Here is a 15,525-nt window from a genome sequence, read left to right on the forward strand (position 1 = left end):
CAAACAAATATTTTTCATTTTTGGTGTTTCTTTATATGTCGTTAATACAGTACAATAAAACACATTTTAACATGTTATATTTGCCAACAATGACCTCGCTGATAAAGCCGGTGCATCGTTAGCTTAAATAGCTAAATGGCTGCTCAAAGAATTTCGCATGGACCTAAGAATAGATGAAATTTAGCTAGAATAATTTACCATTTGTAGATAGCGGCTTGTAGGGAGAAAGAAAATCGATGGAATTATACATTTTTTATACATTTAAATCCTGCCGTCTAAAGAAAAGGATCCAGAGCACATAACAGGTTGGTAATTTGCTCCTGTTTCTCCCCACAATGCAACATATATCACATCAAATTATCTCAATTGCAGTTCCTCAGTTTAGACGAAAAGGGTTTTGTATCCCCGCTGAATAATTGAACATTCAACATCTAAGCTCATGGACATCTGGGCTCACGCGCCGCTCACACGCCACAGATTTCCTTCCATTATGCAACGCTAATCTGCAGCCTGTGGCCGAAGCTTCCTTTGTGCGGCGAAGCTGCTGCTGAGCGACGCAGCGTGGTGGAAAACCTCTGCTCCCATCGACCCGGCCGCTCAAAAGAGACACGCGACTGATTGTTCTCCAGATGCGATTCTGAAATGTTCCCCTTTCCTGCAACGTTGGTGCTTTTGAGTAAAAAGTCTGTACAGCTTTTTAATGAATTTGCATGGAATTCGTTGGACCTATACTCCTATAACATATGTGTATGATATATGTATTTGACTGTAAAGATATGTAATTAAAAAGAATAGACATCCAGAAATGGCATTTGGGACGTTTCTTTTGATCAGCAAAATTATCATTAACCAGCCGGCCGCTAAATGACCGTGACGCTGCACACTGACTGTTACAGAGACGTGTGGTTCATTTCGTTTGGATGTAAGATTTTAGCCGATTTCCACAATAAAATGTTTATTGTTTAATTTATTTACAAATAAATGCAGATCATAGCCAGCAAGAATGTGTTATAACACAATACAGGCGAGTAATTTAGTTATTACCATAGAAACTTCTAGGAGTGTAAAGTCACTCATTAATTTGAGATACATTTGATATGTGAAAAACAAATATAACATTTATAGTCTTTTTCTCAGGTTTCACCCATAAAGGGTTGGATTTCAGACGGAGAAAAAAAACATTTAGTAAAAGGATAAAACATATCGGTTCATTGTAGATAGCAGCTCACACGCACACACACACACACACACACACACACACACACACACACACACACACACAAGATGCAGCCGTTGGTCACGAAGCCGTCGGTCCGGACCGGAAATGTTCAATGCTGATCTTTTCAGGACCGCGAGGCTGCAGCAGATGTCTGACCCGGTTTAAACAGCAGCTGACTGCAAATGTCGACCTTTCCCTCCACGTACTTAAAACCCTGTTTTCATCTCTCGATCTGCTGCGACAAAACACAACAAAACACACGAGAATCCTTTTTCACCGGAAATCAAATGTCACACGTCTCCCTCCAGTGGGCGCACACGGCACGGAAACGACGCCATGGACGTTTATTCCGGTGTGGCTTCGGCGCCCTTTGACCTGACAAGCGTTCAGCCGGTACTCGTCTTCAACAGCTTTGTATGAGAAACAAGAAAGTGCAATTTTGTCAACAGAGCCGTTTTACAACTTGTTGTAGATGAGAGCGGTTTCACCAGAGACCCTGAATGCACCACAATCACATTTATTGTGTCAATGATCTGTGTTTTTGTCGTTGTGTGTTTTCTGTCACCGGCTTTGCAGCCCTGTTAGCTAAATGTAAATGACACTGGAGGGAAGTAATATTTCCATTTCATGTATGGGAATAAGGTAAGTAAGAGATTAAGGTCACGAAATACATCACAACGCTGTAAAAGAGTAAACCACTGAAACATTCCTGGCCTGTGCTCCCTCCAAATGTCTAATGGGGCCCTGTGTCATATTTCAGGCCTGTATGAGTTGTTAGCCACGTTAGCCACTTGAGCCACAGTCCAAGACAAATACAACAAGTACAACAAGATTAAAGATTAAAGATCGAACAGCTCGTAAAGATCCTTTTGGACCGACCCTCCCTCCTTGGTGTAATCATTAACTCGTCCTCAGAGGACAGGTGATCTTTGTTACTTGGCTTCACCTGGAAAAACACACAGTGAACGCTTTCTTTTTTTCCCCCCCGTCCAGGTTCTGTTTTTTCCTATTATCTTTAAACTGGCTTTGCGAGTCAAGAGGAAGAGAAAGTGAAAGCAGTGGAGGTGAGTTCATTTTCACCGGAGCTACACAGGTAAGAGGAACGTTTTGGTCTCTCTCTCTGTCTCTCTCTCTGTCTTTCTGTCTGTAATTTAACATATAGATGAACCAATAATGGCCCTTCCTGTCTACCTGTAAACACTTTTTAATGCATTAATCCTGAACTGAAAGATGAATGTGTCATTGCTTTGATTTACTAGACCTTAAATTTGAATCCGATTATTATTCTGTAAATAAATTATAATAATAGTTAATCTTTTATTTTAAAGGATCTTAAAAACAATGAATAACTTTTGGATGAATTGCAGCTGTAGTGGAAGATGAGTAAAAAGCACTTTCATCTTTCCTTTCATTTTGTTGAACTACTTTGCCTTTCAAAACAGACGAGGCCAATGCTACGTGAGGCGTTATTGTACCAATAGTATTTACGGGAAGTTCCCCTTTCCCGTCCAACCTCAGGTGCGTGTGTGTGTGTGTGTGTGCACGTGTTACGACGCATTGCGTCACACCACATTCACACCATACGTCCTTCTCCGGCGAGACTGACCGCTCAGGCATGCGGGGCTGTTGTCAGTAAACAAAGAGCCGGCCCCTCCTCACGGAAACCCGTGGCGCCAGAGAAGCTCTCACCTGAAGCTCTCACCTGAAGCACGTTCATCCTCACAGGTGGGACGTTGGCTCGCTCCGGACGATGATATGTCTCAGAAGACGGACAGGAACCCCGACCAGAGCGACGGCGGCGGCCCGCAGGCCTTTGTCCGGGTGTTCAGGGAGAGCATTCGGCGGGCCTCCGGGGGCAAGGGGGCGAAGGTCGCCGCCGGCGAGGACCCGGGGTCGCCGCCGCCCCCGCCGTCACCCGGTGAGTACCGCCGAGAGCCGACGTGAGGGATCGGTGCGGCCCCGCTGAAGGTCAGGAGGGGAAATGTGGCCCTCGTTGGGCTCTGCTACCCGGCCCACCTGTCAGGTGACTTACCCGACTCCCGGGAAGCAAGCGGGGACTCGTTCCATGTGGGCGCCTTCTGCTTGTGTGGAAATAAAGGAACAGCAACACAAGCAGAACTGGAAAAACGTGTCTCTGTTCGTTGGAGGCTTTTTGAAGGCAAAGATATGTTTGATTCTTAAAGCTGTTCTTTGAAGCAGCAGATTTGCTCCGCTGTTACTTTGTCTCCCGGCTGCTGGAGCCCAGCCACACGCACCTGGAGGCCTCTTTCATCGAGACCCAATCTTTGCATTCCTGAAAAGCTCTTATCGCTGCCTGCAGGTCGCAGCGCCGGCTCTCCGGTCACGTCTCCTCTGAGGAGCATCGGAGGCCTTTTCGGCAGAAGAGAGGAGGAGGGGGTGAAGGAGGAGGAGGAGGAGGAGGAGAAGAGCGAGTACGCCGCACAGAACGGCAAAGCTCTGCCCCGCTCGAGGACAGGTGACTCCACCGGTCACACCCGCCACTCACCTGCTTCTGCACTTTCTTTTTACTCTGATCCACATGGCGGATACAAGATTATTTTGTCACTAATGCAAATGTTACACAGGGTTGCTCTATTTTAACTTATAAAGTCCACTTATTGAATAATAATACATTTTACATTTTCATATTTTGGCAAAGACACTCAAAATCAAATTTATCTCCAGAAAATACATTTTAAATCAATATTTTTAAAAGGTTTGTATTAAATGCTGCTCCATGCTCAAAAATAAATATTAAATCTCTGGATCCCTTCACAAATCCGCTTGGAGATGTCCACATGCTTTTACAAAGAAAAGCGTCTCTAAAAACAGGCCAATTGTTGCTTATATTGACAATAGGTTCATTCAGGGTCGGCTCTGCAAAAAAGGAATTTGACGTAGAAATAGATAAAACAGCTGAACAAACGAAACAGCTGCATTAGGACAAAAGGACAAAAGGACATTATTGTGTGATGGACAAACAGCACATGTTTTGTCTAGTGAGGATTACCTATAATCCCTTAAGTGTGCTGATACAAAGATCCTATAGTGGACTTAAATTCATGTCAATAATGAAATAAAATAAATAGAAAATAATAGAAATATCATCCGGCACAAATTTCTCCCGTTTAGCAGATTTAACATGGCCCTTTTGAATAATGTTGAATTAGCTTATAGGTAAATGATGAATACAGTTATTATCTATTAAATATAACTAATTGACTTTGAGCACGAGGTTCCCAACACGAAGGTCGATTGCAGCAGTGGAGTCACATCTGTGCTCGTATACCGCTTGTTTCTCAGATCAAAACGTGGCCGGGTTCGGGGACTCGCTCATGAAAAGGGGGGCGTCCATACGGCGGAGCCTGGGGTTCGGATCGAAGAAGGATAAGAGCGGGCGACCGGAGGCGCTGGTCTCCAAAGGTCCAGCCTTTGACAAGATGGAGCCGAAAGAGGAGGAGGAGAAGGAAGACGAGGAGGTGTATAAGGAGTTGGAGGAGTCGTACACGTTGCCAGAATTACCTCACACCCCGCTGTCAGGTACAGTCTCTTCATCATGTAACCCAGAGGGGTTAAAGGCCCTCACCATCTTCATTTTGTCAAATTGAATGTATATTTTATATATATAACTGTCTAATAGTAGAATACAAATCTTCCAAATTTTGGATGAAAAATGGCAAAAAAAAGTCACAATAGGTCAAAAAAGTCGAAAAAGGTCATGAAAAAAAAAAATATTTGTTCCGCGATATTTGTTTTTTGTAGAAAAAGCTAATATATGTCAAAAATGTTATAGAAAAAAAATCATTTTTTAAAAGAAATGTTTCACAAAATGTTTCACAAAATGTCTTGGAAAAACATGTTTGTTCCAAAAATGTCTTTGAACAAAAGAAAAAAATATTTGGTCAAAAAATATTTGGTCAAAAAAATGTTTTGTAGAAAAAGTCAATATATGTCAAAAATGTTATAGAAAAAATATTTGATAAAAAAAATATCTGGTCAAAAAGTTTTTGTTGAAAAAGTCAAGATATGTCGAAAATGTTATAGAAAAAATATTTGATAAAAAAATATTATGGAAAAAAAAAGTTTCACAAAATGTCTTAGAAAAAAAATATTTGGTCAAAAAAATATTTGTTCCAAAAAGGTTTTTGTTGAAAAAGTCAATATATGTCGAAAATTTTATAGAAAAAATATTTGATAAAAAAAATATTTGGTAAAAAAAAGAGTTTTACAAAATGTTTTTGGTCAAAATATTTGGTCAAAAAAAGTTTTTGTTGAAAAAGTCAATCTATGTCGAAAATGTTATAGAAAAAATATTTGATAAAAAAATATTATGGAAAAAAAGTTTCACAAAATGTCTTAGAAAAAAAATATTTGGTCAAAAAAATATTTGTGCCAAAAAGGTTTTTGTTGAAAAAGTCAATATATGTCAAAAATTTTATAGAAAAAATATTTGATAAAAAAAAATATTTGGTAAAAAAAAAGTTTCACAAAATGTTTTTGGTCAAAATATTTGGTCAAAAAAAGTTTTTGTTGAAAAAGTCAATCTATGTCGAAAATGTTATAGAAAAAATATTAGGTAAAAAAAATGTTTCACAAAATGTTTCACAAAATGTTTCACAAAATGTTTCACAAAATGTCTTTGAACAAAAGAAAAAAAAAATTAGGTCAAAAAATTTTTTTATAGAAAAAGTCAATATATGTCGAAAATGTTATAGAAAAAATAGTTGATAAAAAAAATATTAGGTTTAAAAAAATGTTGATTTCACCAAATGTCTTGGAAAAAAGACAAAAAATATTTGGTTGAAAAAATGTTTTGGAAAAAAAATAAAATTTTAGTAATTTTAAATTGGCACGCGTCCACATAAATAAAAGTGCTGTTGACCTTCTATCTGAAGACATTCATGGCTTCAAGGGTTGGACGCAACCTTTTCTCCTTAAGTTCCCAAACAGCTTCCAGTCTCTGTTTTGGCTACAGGAGCAGCCGGCGATAAGAATCAGTGTACAACACACAGGCTTTAGTGTGTCTGCAGACACCACCAACTCCGGCCTGCAAGACACTTTAAATCCAACACGAATACCTTTTGATTTGTCGAGTTTCCCTTGTGTTCATTGATTTTTTGAGAGCATGTTTAACAGGACAATTAGAAAGTGACCGCGTGTGGCCTCCGTGTACCTCCGCGTGAACATTCAAGCTCCATCGTGTCCCCAGTGATGCAGATCAATAAGCTGATCGAGATGGAGGTGCTGGAGGAGGCTCACCTGAACCTGCTGGCCCTGCGGCGCGAGTTCCAGCAGGAGCGGGAGCGCTGCGGCGAGGACTCCCCCATGGAGCTGGCCAAGAAGGAGAAAGACCTCAACCTCCTCTACGGTGAGCTGAGGCACAAGGTCAACGCCATCGTGCGCGACTCCAACTCCCTTCCCTCCAGAAACAAGGGGCTGCTGGTCCCCGTGGCTCGTATCATCCAGGAGGAGGAGAGGAGGGCGGAGGAGCCCGGCGGGCTGGCGAGCAGCTGGGTGGGGGCGTGGAGGGAGTCGGTGGACGAGGGGGTGCGGGCGAAGGTAGCGGCCGTCCACCTGGAGCGCATGGAGCAGAACGCCTCTTGGCTGGCCGTTCACCTGGGGCTGCTGGGAAAGGCCGTGACGGAGGACCTGCAGCAGGTGAAGACGGAGCTGCGGTGCTCGTACCCGCCCAGCTTCAGCGTCTTCGGCACCTACGTCAGCAGCTACGGGCGAGTCTTGGGGCAGCACGCGGGGAAGCTGGAGCAGCAGGCGACGGAGATGAAGGACCTGCACGCTCTGCTGGACTGGATCATCAACCGCTACCAGAGGTCAGGGAAGGTCGATGTAGAAGACCCTGTTATCTACGAGGTCTTTGTTACATTCCATTACATGTCATTTAGCTGATGCTTTTAGCCATGTCGTCTGGCACTACACAGAATAATCTGCTGTTTTCACCAACTAAAGACTATTTTGATAGATATGTGTGTACGACGGTGCCTTACAAGTGTCATCCAATTCAACAAGTGCTCTTCTGTTAATTAGATGAAACAAAACCAAAATACAGACTTTGACAGACATGTCATACAAACGCACGCGTGTAATCCGCCAGAGGAGCCGCTGTCCCTTTCTGTTTGCACTTCTGCAGAAATAGTGAGCACATTCAAACAGTGGAGATGTTTAGAGACAGCAGCAGAGGGAGCCTGAGTCGGGGGGGGTGTGGGGGGGGGATCAGAGGCAACGCGGCTGAATCAGGCCACGCCAACTCCCCCCCCCCCCCCCCCTTCCCTACCCCCCTTCCCCTCAAGGAAAGGAAAAACATGCTTGAAACAACATTTGAGAGGCCGAAAATAAACCGAGAAAAAAAGAAGCACGACACTCTCGAGGCCAAAATGGAAAACATGAAATCAGGTCGCGTGTCAGATTATGTAAAGTAGCACCTTCAAAAAAGACTTCTTCATTCAGTGTGTCACACACACACTGTTAATGACCTCTGAGGGGATCGTTATTAAATATATAAGAACGACACGGTATTCTCCATGTGCTTGGAAACATAAAACTATATACGTATATAATAATATTTTAAGCTATTTTTTTTATTTTAAGCTGATTTCTTCTCGAAGCAGCACGTCTGCAGCGTTCCGGGCGGCGTGTAAACGTGGTTAAAAGTGTCTGGTTTCTCCCGCACAGCGAGAGGATCATGGGAAGTCCGTCCCTGCAGCCGGACATGAGGGACCTCAGCCCCCAGCTGCAGCTGGAGGACGACTTCCTGCCGCGGCTGAGGGACAAGTTCTGCTGCAGAGTGAAGGTCAGGAGCCCCACCGACCTCCAGTGTGGGAACGTTTGAGTGATGACAATGAGTTAGGGTCATCAGAGGAGGAGAAGATGCTGTGGCAGAAGCCTCCACCTTTCTTCTGTCTCTGTTTGTTGCTGCAGGAGGACCTGAGGGACTCAATAGGGAGAATCATCACAATGGAACACGAGGACTTCTGGAGGGACGGGAAGCATCCGGAGAAGGAGGACGGCCTCCTCAGCCATCCGATGCCCATGGACATCTGGACGGTGCGATTACCATCACGTAGATGTCGAAGATGAGAGATTTCAGATGCTTCAGTGTATTAAAATCTGTGTCAACATGTAAAATGGTGAAACATAAACGGAATATTTTATAATATAAGTACCACGAGGGGTGCCTGAAGCTTATTAGATTAGATAGGTCAGGACCTAATTATAATAACTGAGCAGATATTCTCTCATGCTCGAAGAAAATGTATAACTTTATGAATTAATAATGAATAATATATTTTTAAATGTAATATTTGCTTCAAAGTGGCTTCGTATATATATGTATATATATATACATATATATGGTTTTGTAATATAATATAATTTGTGTAATTAGTTTGATTCTGTTTTTCTTGTCCCTTGATGAGTTTAATGCGGTGCAATGTCGTCATGTGACCACGCAGGGGCAGCAGAGAGCTTCCTTTCGATCTCAGCGTTTACGTGTGAACAACAAACCATGTTTTTAATGTTTCCTCTCTGCAGAAAGTGGACGGAATTGTTTCAAACTGTCGACTGATCGACGGCCAGCTGCAGCAGAAAGTGGCCTCGTCCTGCCTCCAGGAGCTGAAGGACTTCCCCAAGAGGTTTGTGCACAACTACCTCAGAAGGTCATCGATTCTACACTCAACATCAATATGTAACACGCAACGTGCCTTGTGGGGTGAAAGGTCAAATGGCGTCACGTCAAAAAGTCTGGGAGGGGAAATACGGCATGTGTGTGAATCAGTTAAAAGGGGAAGGTGGAAGAGTGAGGGAGAACCCGCCAATAAGAGAACCAACTGAAAACAGTAGTTTGCCCTCTTGTGCAATAATAACACTGTCGAAATGTGGGAATGTTTCCTCTGATTGGTTTGTGACCAATGTTGATTTTAACCAAACTCCTCTGTGATAAGGTGTATTGTTAAGAATGTGTCCATTGTGCTTCACCTCACAAACACAGAGAGGTCACATTAATCTCTTTATTTTGTTTTATCTCTGCAGCAGCAAAAAAAACAATAAACAGAAAACTTAAAAGGAGGCAAAGAAACTATAAAAAAAAGCAGTGAAAGAAACGTTTTTTGCAGTTATTAGTAGAATAAGAACTTTATTCAAGTAAAACCAGCTAATACTACAGGTAAATACACATTGTAAAAGTATAAATGTAATATCATCAAAATATACTTCACTTCCAAAAGTACTCAATATGCTAATTATCCCGTGTAACAATCACATATTATTATCAATTTAATATTGCAGTTGCTAAAAATGGAACTCACTTAAATGACCTAATACACTGCTAAGGAGTTTAATTCATAGTAATACATCGTGATTGATTGATATATAGATTTTAAATTAATAATCCGAATCCGCAAAAGTACTTAAATCTGTTAAATGTTAATTTCAAGTACAACACTTAGTCACATTGCACCACTAGCTGAAGAACATCTCGACAGATTCAGTACAACATTTAAAGGTAAATACTGAATGTACAGCATGTGGTATTTGTTTGGATGTGTCATTTTGTCTCTCTGATGGTCTGACGGGACGAATCGTCTCTCTCTTCTTCTCAGGCTGGAGGCGGAGTTCGGGCGTCACTGCGGCGCACTCAGGCCGAAGCCTCTTTGGACCGAGTATCAGATCACGTACATCAACTGCTTCACCGCTTTACAGTAAGTCACGCGGCTTCCTCCAAATTACCCACCAGCCACAGGGACCAACACAAAGGACCTCAATGGAGCGTGAGCGGGTTGAGAGAAGGCCAACTGAAACAGAGCTTAAAATGCGGGTGGAGTGAAAACAAACAAACCAGGGGTAGATTCCCAGCCCGCGTGCCAACGACTCGCCACACAGAGGGAACCAGTGAGAGGAGGCCTTCTCCCTGGAGGGGGCCACACCATGTGACTTTGGGGAATCGGGCCTGCGAGTGAGAAGCGCTGCTGCTGCTGCAGAGTTTAGTTTCTGTTCTGCCGCTCTGGTTTAAGGGGAGTGTGTGGCTGGATCAGTGTTGGAACCTTGCCGGGTCATTACCTACCCCCCCCCCCCCCCGACTTAATGAGGCGTTCGAGTATAATACCCATTTTGATTATTATCATATCATGTCAACACTCTGTAATTGTTTTAGGGCGGAGGAGGAAACAGGAAAGTGTGGAGGGAGAGTTGGGAAATTCTTGAAAAAAATAGCTTGATGTGCAAAATGTAGCATGTGACTGACTCATTATGACGGAAATGGGCCTCCTTTATCTGGTGACCCTTTTTACGGGTCACCAGATTAACCTGTTGGGTCGTGCGGTGATTGATAAAGTGATTGATGTACATTCTGTTTTCTACTCTCCCCACATTGTTATTTAGATGGAACTATTCAAGTACTCTTTCTAGTCATGGGGGTAAAAAAAAAAAGGATATAAAGTAGACTCAAGTACCCCCTTCGCTTAAGAGTGTCCTCGTCGAGACGACCTCAGTCGTGCTGTTTGTACCCCCCCCCGCAGGCAGAACATGGGGAGGTACCGGGACACGTGTCCGCACGAGGTGGAAGCGTTCGGAGCGGAGGCGACGGGGCTGACGGCCCGGCTGCTGCAGGCGCTGGAGGAGCAGTTCAGAGAGGAGGTGGAGGTACGAAGACGTCCCCTCGCTCAGCGGAGCTGCTGCTGTTTCTCTAAAAAAGGGGAATTTCCCGAACCTGTTATTAAAATACAGAAAAAGATTCTCTCAAGGCGGCATGAAATAACGACAAATCAGAGGGAACTAATGAAGAAAGTATGAATATAGTTCATTCTAAGGAGGCTGCTGTCATCCAGGGTTCCTACTTCAACAAATTCTAGAAGTCCCACCATGTTGTTTTGTATTTTCCGGCGTTCTTATAAAATGTTTCGTTGTAAACGGCAGCTGCAAACGATGCAGTTCGTGATGACTGATTGAAATCGTCACTCTGAACCCGTCCTGCAGCCGTACCTGAGGAGGATGATGACCAGGAAGTGGCTCACCAACGACGACGACTTCAAGCGTCTCCAGCGCCGGGCGGAGCTTCTGTCGCAGCACTGCGCTCTGATGAGGCCTCCTCATGGTCAGGTGAGGGGGAGGAGGGAGGAGGGAGGAGGAGGGGGAGGAGGAGGAGGGGGAGGAGGGGGGGGGGACCAAGCCATCGGAGGGATTTCCAGCATTTGCCAACCGCTTCCTTTTCCAGAGAGAAAAAAGCCCCCCACCTGCTAATGATGGGATTTACTGGCATCGGACAAACTTTGGCCGCAGTGTTTGTGTTTAAGATTTAAAAAGGAGATCTGAAAGCTTTTCTCATTAAGCCTCCTCACAGGTCGGGGGAGGAAATCCTTGTTTACTTTTTTTATCAGCTTCTTGGAAGTTCCAGTGCATTAAATTGTGGCCATTGTTTTGGGCCGGATGCTGTCCGAGTAAATCCTGGAAACCTCGGAAAGAGCGAGTGATTAATAAGTGTTTTGGGGGGGGGGACATTTCCACAGATTATGTTTTGTGCTCATCCTGTTATTCTACTGTCTCTTTCTGCGTGTGCGTGTGTGTGTGTGTGTTTGCGTATCCAGGAGTTAGCGAGCCGGCTGCACCTGCACGTGGCGAGGCAGTACGTGGGCCAGCTGATGAAGGGCATCTACTCGTGCAAGAACCGCAAACACGAGAAGGCGGCGAGCAAGATGCGCTCGCAGTGGGGAAGCGTCAGCGAGCACTTCCAATGCATGGTAATAAACGCTTTTGTATTTTGGGTTGTGGCGTTCGTGTTGTGTTGTGGCATTTGTGGTTGTGTTGTAGCTTTTGTATTTTGTGTTGTGGCGTTCGCGTTGTGTTGTGGCATTTGTGGTTGTGTTGTGGCTTTTGTATTTTGTGTTGTGGCGTTTGTGTTGTGTTGTGGCATTTGTGGTTGTGTTGTGGCTTTTGTATTTTGTGTTGTGGCGTTCGCGTTGTGTTGTGGCATTTGTGGTTGTGTTGTGGCTTTTGTATTTTGGGTTGTGGCGTTCACGTTGTGTTGTGGCATTTGTGGTTGTGTTGTGGCTTTTGTATTTTGTGTTGTGGCGTTCGCGTTGTGTTTTGGCATTTGTGGTTGTGTTGTGGCTTTTGTATTTTGTGTTGTGGCGTTTGTGTTGTGTTGTGGCATTTGTGGTTGTGTTGTGGCTTTTGTATTTTGTGTTGTGGCGTTCGTGTTGTGTTGTGGCATTTGTGGTTGTGTTGTGGCTTTTGTATTTTGGGTTGTGGCGTTCGCATTGTGTTGTGGCATTTGCGGTTGTGTTGTGGCTTTTGTATTTTGTGTTGTGGCGTTCGCATTGTGTTGTGGCATTTGCGGTTGTGTTGTGGCTTTTGTATTTGTCTGAACCTTCTTGGCCACCGTAAAAAGCAGCTTTGAACCCGTATTTGTGCGCGTTTTTGTTTGCGCAAAAGTCGACCCACGAGTGGCTCTACGACGCCGGAGACGACCTGAGCGACGTCATCATGCAGAGGAACGCGGCCGACATAAAGGACCACCTGCAGCCGCTCGTGGAGCACTACCCCGACTTCAGGTGAGTTCCCCCCCCCCCTCCAGCCGAGGAGGCCACAGTCAGTCCGGGCTCAGTCCGGTTCTGTGTTCTTGTTGATCTGAAACATTTCACTTGAAGCTCCATCGCTCACTTTTGTCACGTGAGGCCTCCTCGTGGTCACATGAGGCCTCCTCGTGGTCGCCTCGGCTCAGTTCCTGTTGAACCAGGCAGGTCTGCTGAAGAGGAACTTAACGACCACAAGGTCATCTCAACAGGGAAAAGCATCCTGAAGCTTTCCTTCTTTGAGACTGTGGAAGTATGAGATGTCGCTCTGAAGGAATCCTCTGTGTTTGGGTTCAGAGACTCAGCACAAACGCTGACATCGAGTAACCAGAGGAACGAGGAAGCGATGATGAAACATGAGATCAATGATGAATGTTTACTTACTTATTAACCCGCGAAAAAAAGGTTTCTAACTTCAAGGCAGACTGAACATCTGCAGTGTTTTTTCCACTTCCACAGGGAGCATCGGGTTTCTGGTTGGACAAAGCGAGATCAGACCTGTAATTTTTGACCCCAACAGCTGACATTAAATATGTGCTGCGTTCTATCCTGAGATTATGATCCAATGAAACAGTCTGTAAGTTCCTCTAGAGAACATCTAGAGAACCTGTTTCTCAGGGCGTGGCGTCTGGAGTCCAGCTGGTCGATCTGATCTTCTCACGCTCTCCTCCCACAGTCCCTCTCTCGTCGTTTCACGTCCAACCCACTGGCTCAACTGCTACTTCCTTCTCTTCTCCCCCCCCCCCCCTGCAGCAGGAAGCACCTGGTGGCCGTGCTGAACTTCCGAGGCCTGCGTCGAAGCCGCGAGCACCAGCTGATCCTCCAGCGCCACGCCGAGCTGCAGAAGAAGACGGGCGCAGGAGGCGAGAGGAGCCGCGCTTTCTTCTCCGACATGCCGGTGGCCGTCCGCACAGACTGCCTCTCCAACATGCCCTTCTTCTGCTTCGGCTGAAGAGGTGGGGCCTTACTTACGTGGATTAATCTGCCAATGACAGCTTTAAATAAATTAAATATGCATAGTGCCATATATTTCGAGACTGATGCATTATTTTGGTCTTTGGTCTTCGCTTCAAAAACGCTGGCAATTGTATTTGATATCTGTTTCCACTTAACCGTGCAGGGATGCAGTGCGTTACGCAATGAGAGGGATGCCAGCATTGTGCAGAATTGTTTTTGGGGGAGAAAGAAAACTTTTCCCAAAGTCCCACTAGTGAAATATTGTGAAACTTGAATGCGCCGTGAAGCTCTGAGCAGATGGAATAAATTAAAAGCAGGTTTCAGAAACACTATTCTGATTCTATGGAGTGCGTGTGGGACCGTAATCTGAGTTTAAAGTGTAAGATCCACTAATAAAAAGTGTACTTGTTGAGTGAGGATTTAGACCTAGTGAACGGTACAAGACTATTTATTGACCTTAAAGCAGCTTTTTAAAGTTAAATGTGAGAGTTTCTCCTTAGTGAAAGATGTTTTCTCTTATTCCAGATGATCCTGTGTGATCTTCTTTGCACATTTTATGTATTTGTTTGATTATAATTCTGTTGTCATCTGTTTGGAAATGATTGAAGTGTTTCAGGTTTTCTTTTTGTGACAGGTTTAGGGAACCAAATCCCAACAATGGTGAGAGTTGAAGTATGAAATGCTTCTGCATCGGATTTACATTAGTGTGAAATTACAAGGTGTGAAACTAATTTGTCCCCTTTTTTTATAAAATGTATGAATCAATGTCTGAATGACTCTATAAACTCACAAGAGCATCAAGAAACATTTGGAACACAAAAAGAGGTTTGATGTAAATACTTTTTATTAAACATTACAGCTGCATGTCTTCTTTTCTTTAACCTGAAGTGCAGACGTTTAGTCACACACTTATAAGTCATTAGAAGAACTCAATGGAATGTGTTTCTTCAACATCTGGAGCCACTCAGACTGGGGTTTCCACCTCCTAATTTTTAAAGTAATTTTTCATCTCCTAATCACAGATTCTGCCTTTTAAATCCAAGACAGATTAGATTGGTGTAGATTGGTGGTTAAAAACTATTAAAAAACCAAATGAACGAGACAGAAACACAAACTTTTGCTGCTGTAATTACAATTTATAATTTTTATAATTTTTCTTTTTTTTCTTTGTGACTGAAACATTTTACTAGCATTTTCTGGACATTTCCTACACATCAGCAGTCAGTTTCTTTTGACTAAACACACGTGTGGTAAATGTTGTTTTGAGTTACGTCTTTCTCAACGTCTTCTCGCTGCCGCGATGAAGAGCTCAGATGTTTCTGGCTGGAAGGCTACGAAGACTGTGAATACTCTGAATACCATGAACATGACGGCGTGAGGAAGATTTTCCTCTCTCCGTGTTTGACTTGTGCTGCTGATGCAAGTCTGCATACTTTCACTTTTCATTGGGTTGTGTTTAAGTTTCCGTCCAGAGTTGCATGTTAAAGTCTTAAAGTTAATTGTGACACTGAAGTAAGAAATGAAGAAAGAAACCTTTTTGTTGAAAATGTTGTCTTTGACAGAAATGTCCAAACACTTCCTCTTCTTCTCTAAATCCTTTTCTAATGAGCGTGTTCCATCCAATGTAAACACAAGAATATCCTCATTGACCTAAAACACAAATAAATCTTTTCTTTTTTAGGGGGAAAAACTCTTTGATTGATTGTCATAATCTTTAAAAGAAACATCCGTGCTCCTCAGAGGATTCACCCTCCTGACCTTGATTTCCCT

General features: G+C 43.6%; 1 protein-coding gene across 2 annotated transcripts; it reads left to right on the forward strand.

Annotated features, from left to right (window-relative positions):
* Positions 1-2,482: 2,482 nt before the first annotated feature.
* On the forward strand, positions 2,483-15,436 carry exoc3l4 (exocyst complex component 3-like 4). 2 transcript variants are annotated; one of them, XM_062557469.1, is made up of 13 exons: positions 2,483-3,137; positions 3,540-3,695; positions 4,523-4,759; positions 6,429-7,047; positions 7,907-8,024; positions 8,153-8,278; positions 8,765-8,865; positions 9,832-9,930; positions 10,747-10,870; positions 11,204-11,326; positions 11,812-11,964; positions 12,659-12,777; positions 13,555-15,436. In XM_062557469.1, the coding sequence occupies exons 1-13, from the start codon at positions 2,975-2,977 to the stop codon at positions 13,748-13,750; spliced, it is 2,334 nt and encodes a 777-aa protein (XP_062413453.1). In that variant the 5' UTR covers positions 2,483-2,974; the 3' UTR covers positions 13,751-15,436. The 2 variants fall into 2 exon arrangements, with proteins under 2 accessions (XP_062413453.1, XP_037343346.2); XM_037487449.2 differs by having other exon boundaries at positions 2,485-3,137; positions 13,552-15,436.
* Positions 15,437-15,525: the final 89 nt, after the last annotated feature.

This window comes from Pungitius pungitius, chromosome 14 (genome assembly GCF_949316345.1).
Source record: "Pungitius pungitius chromosome 14, fPunPun2.1, whole genome shotgun sequence".
NCBI classification, from domain to species: domain Eukaryota; kingdom Metazoa; phylum Chordata; class Actinopteri; order Perciformes; family Gasterosteidae; genus Pungitius; species Pungitius pungitius.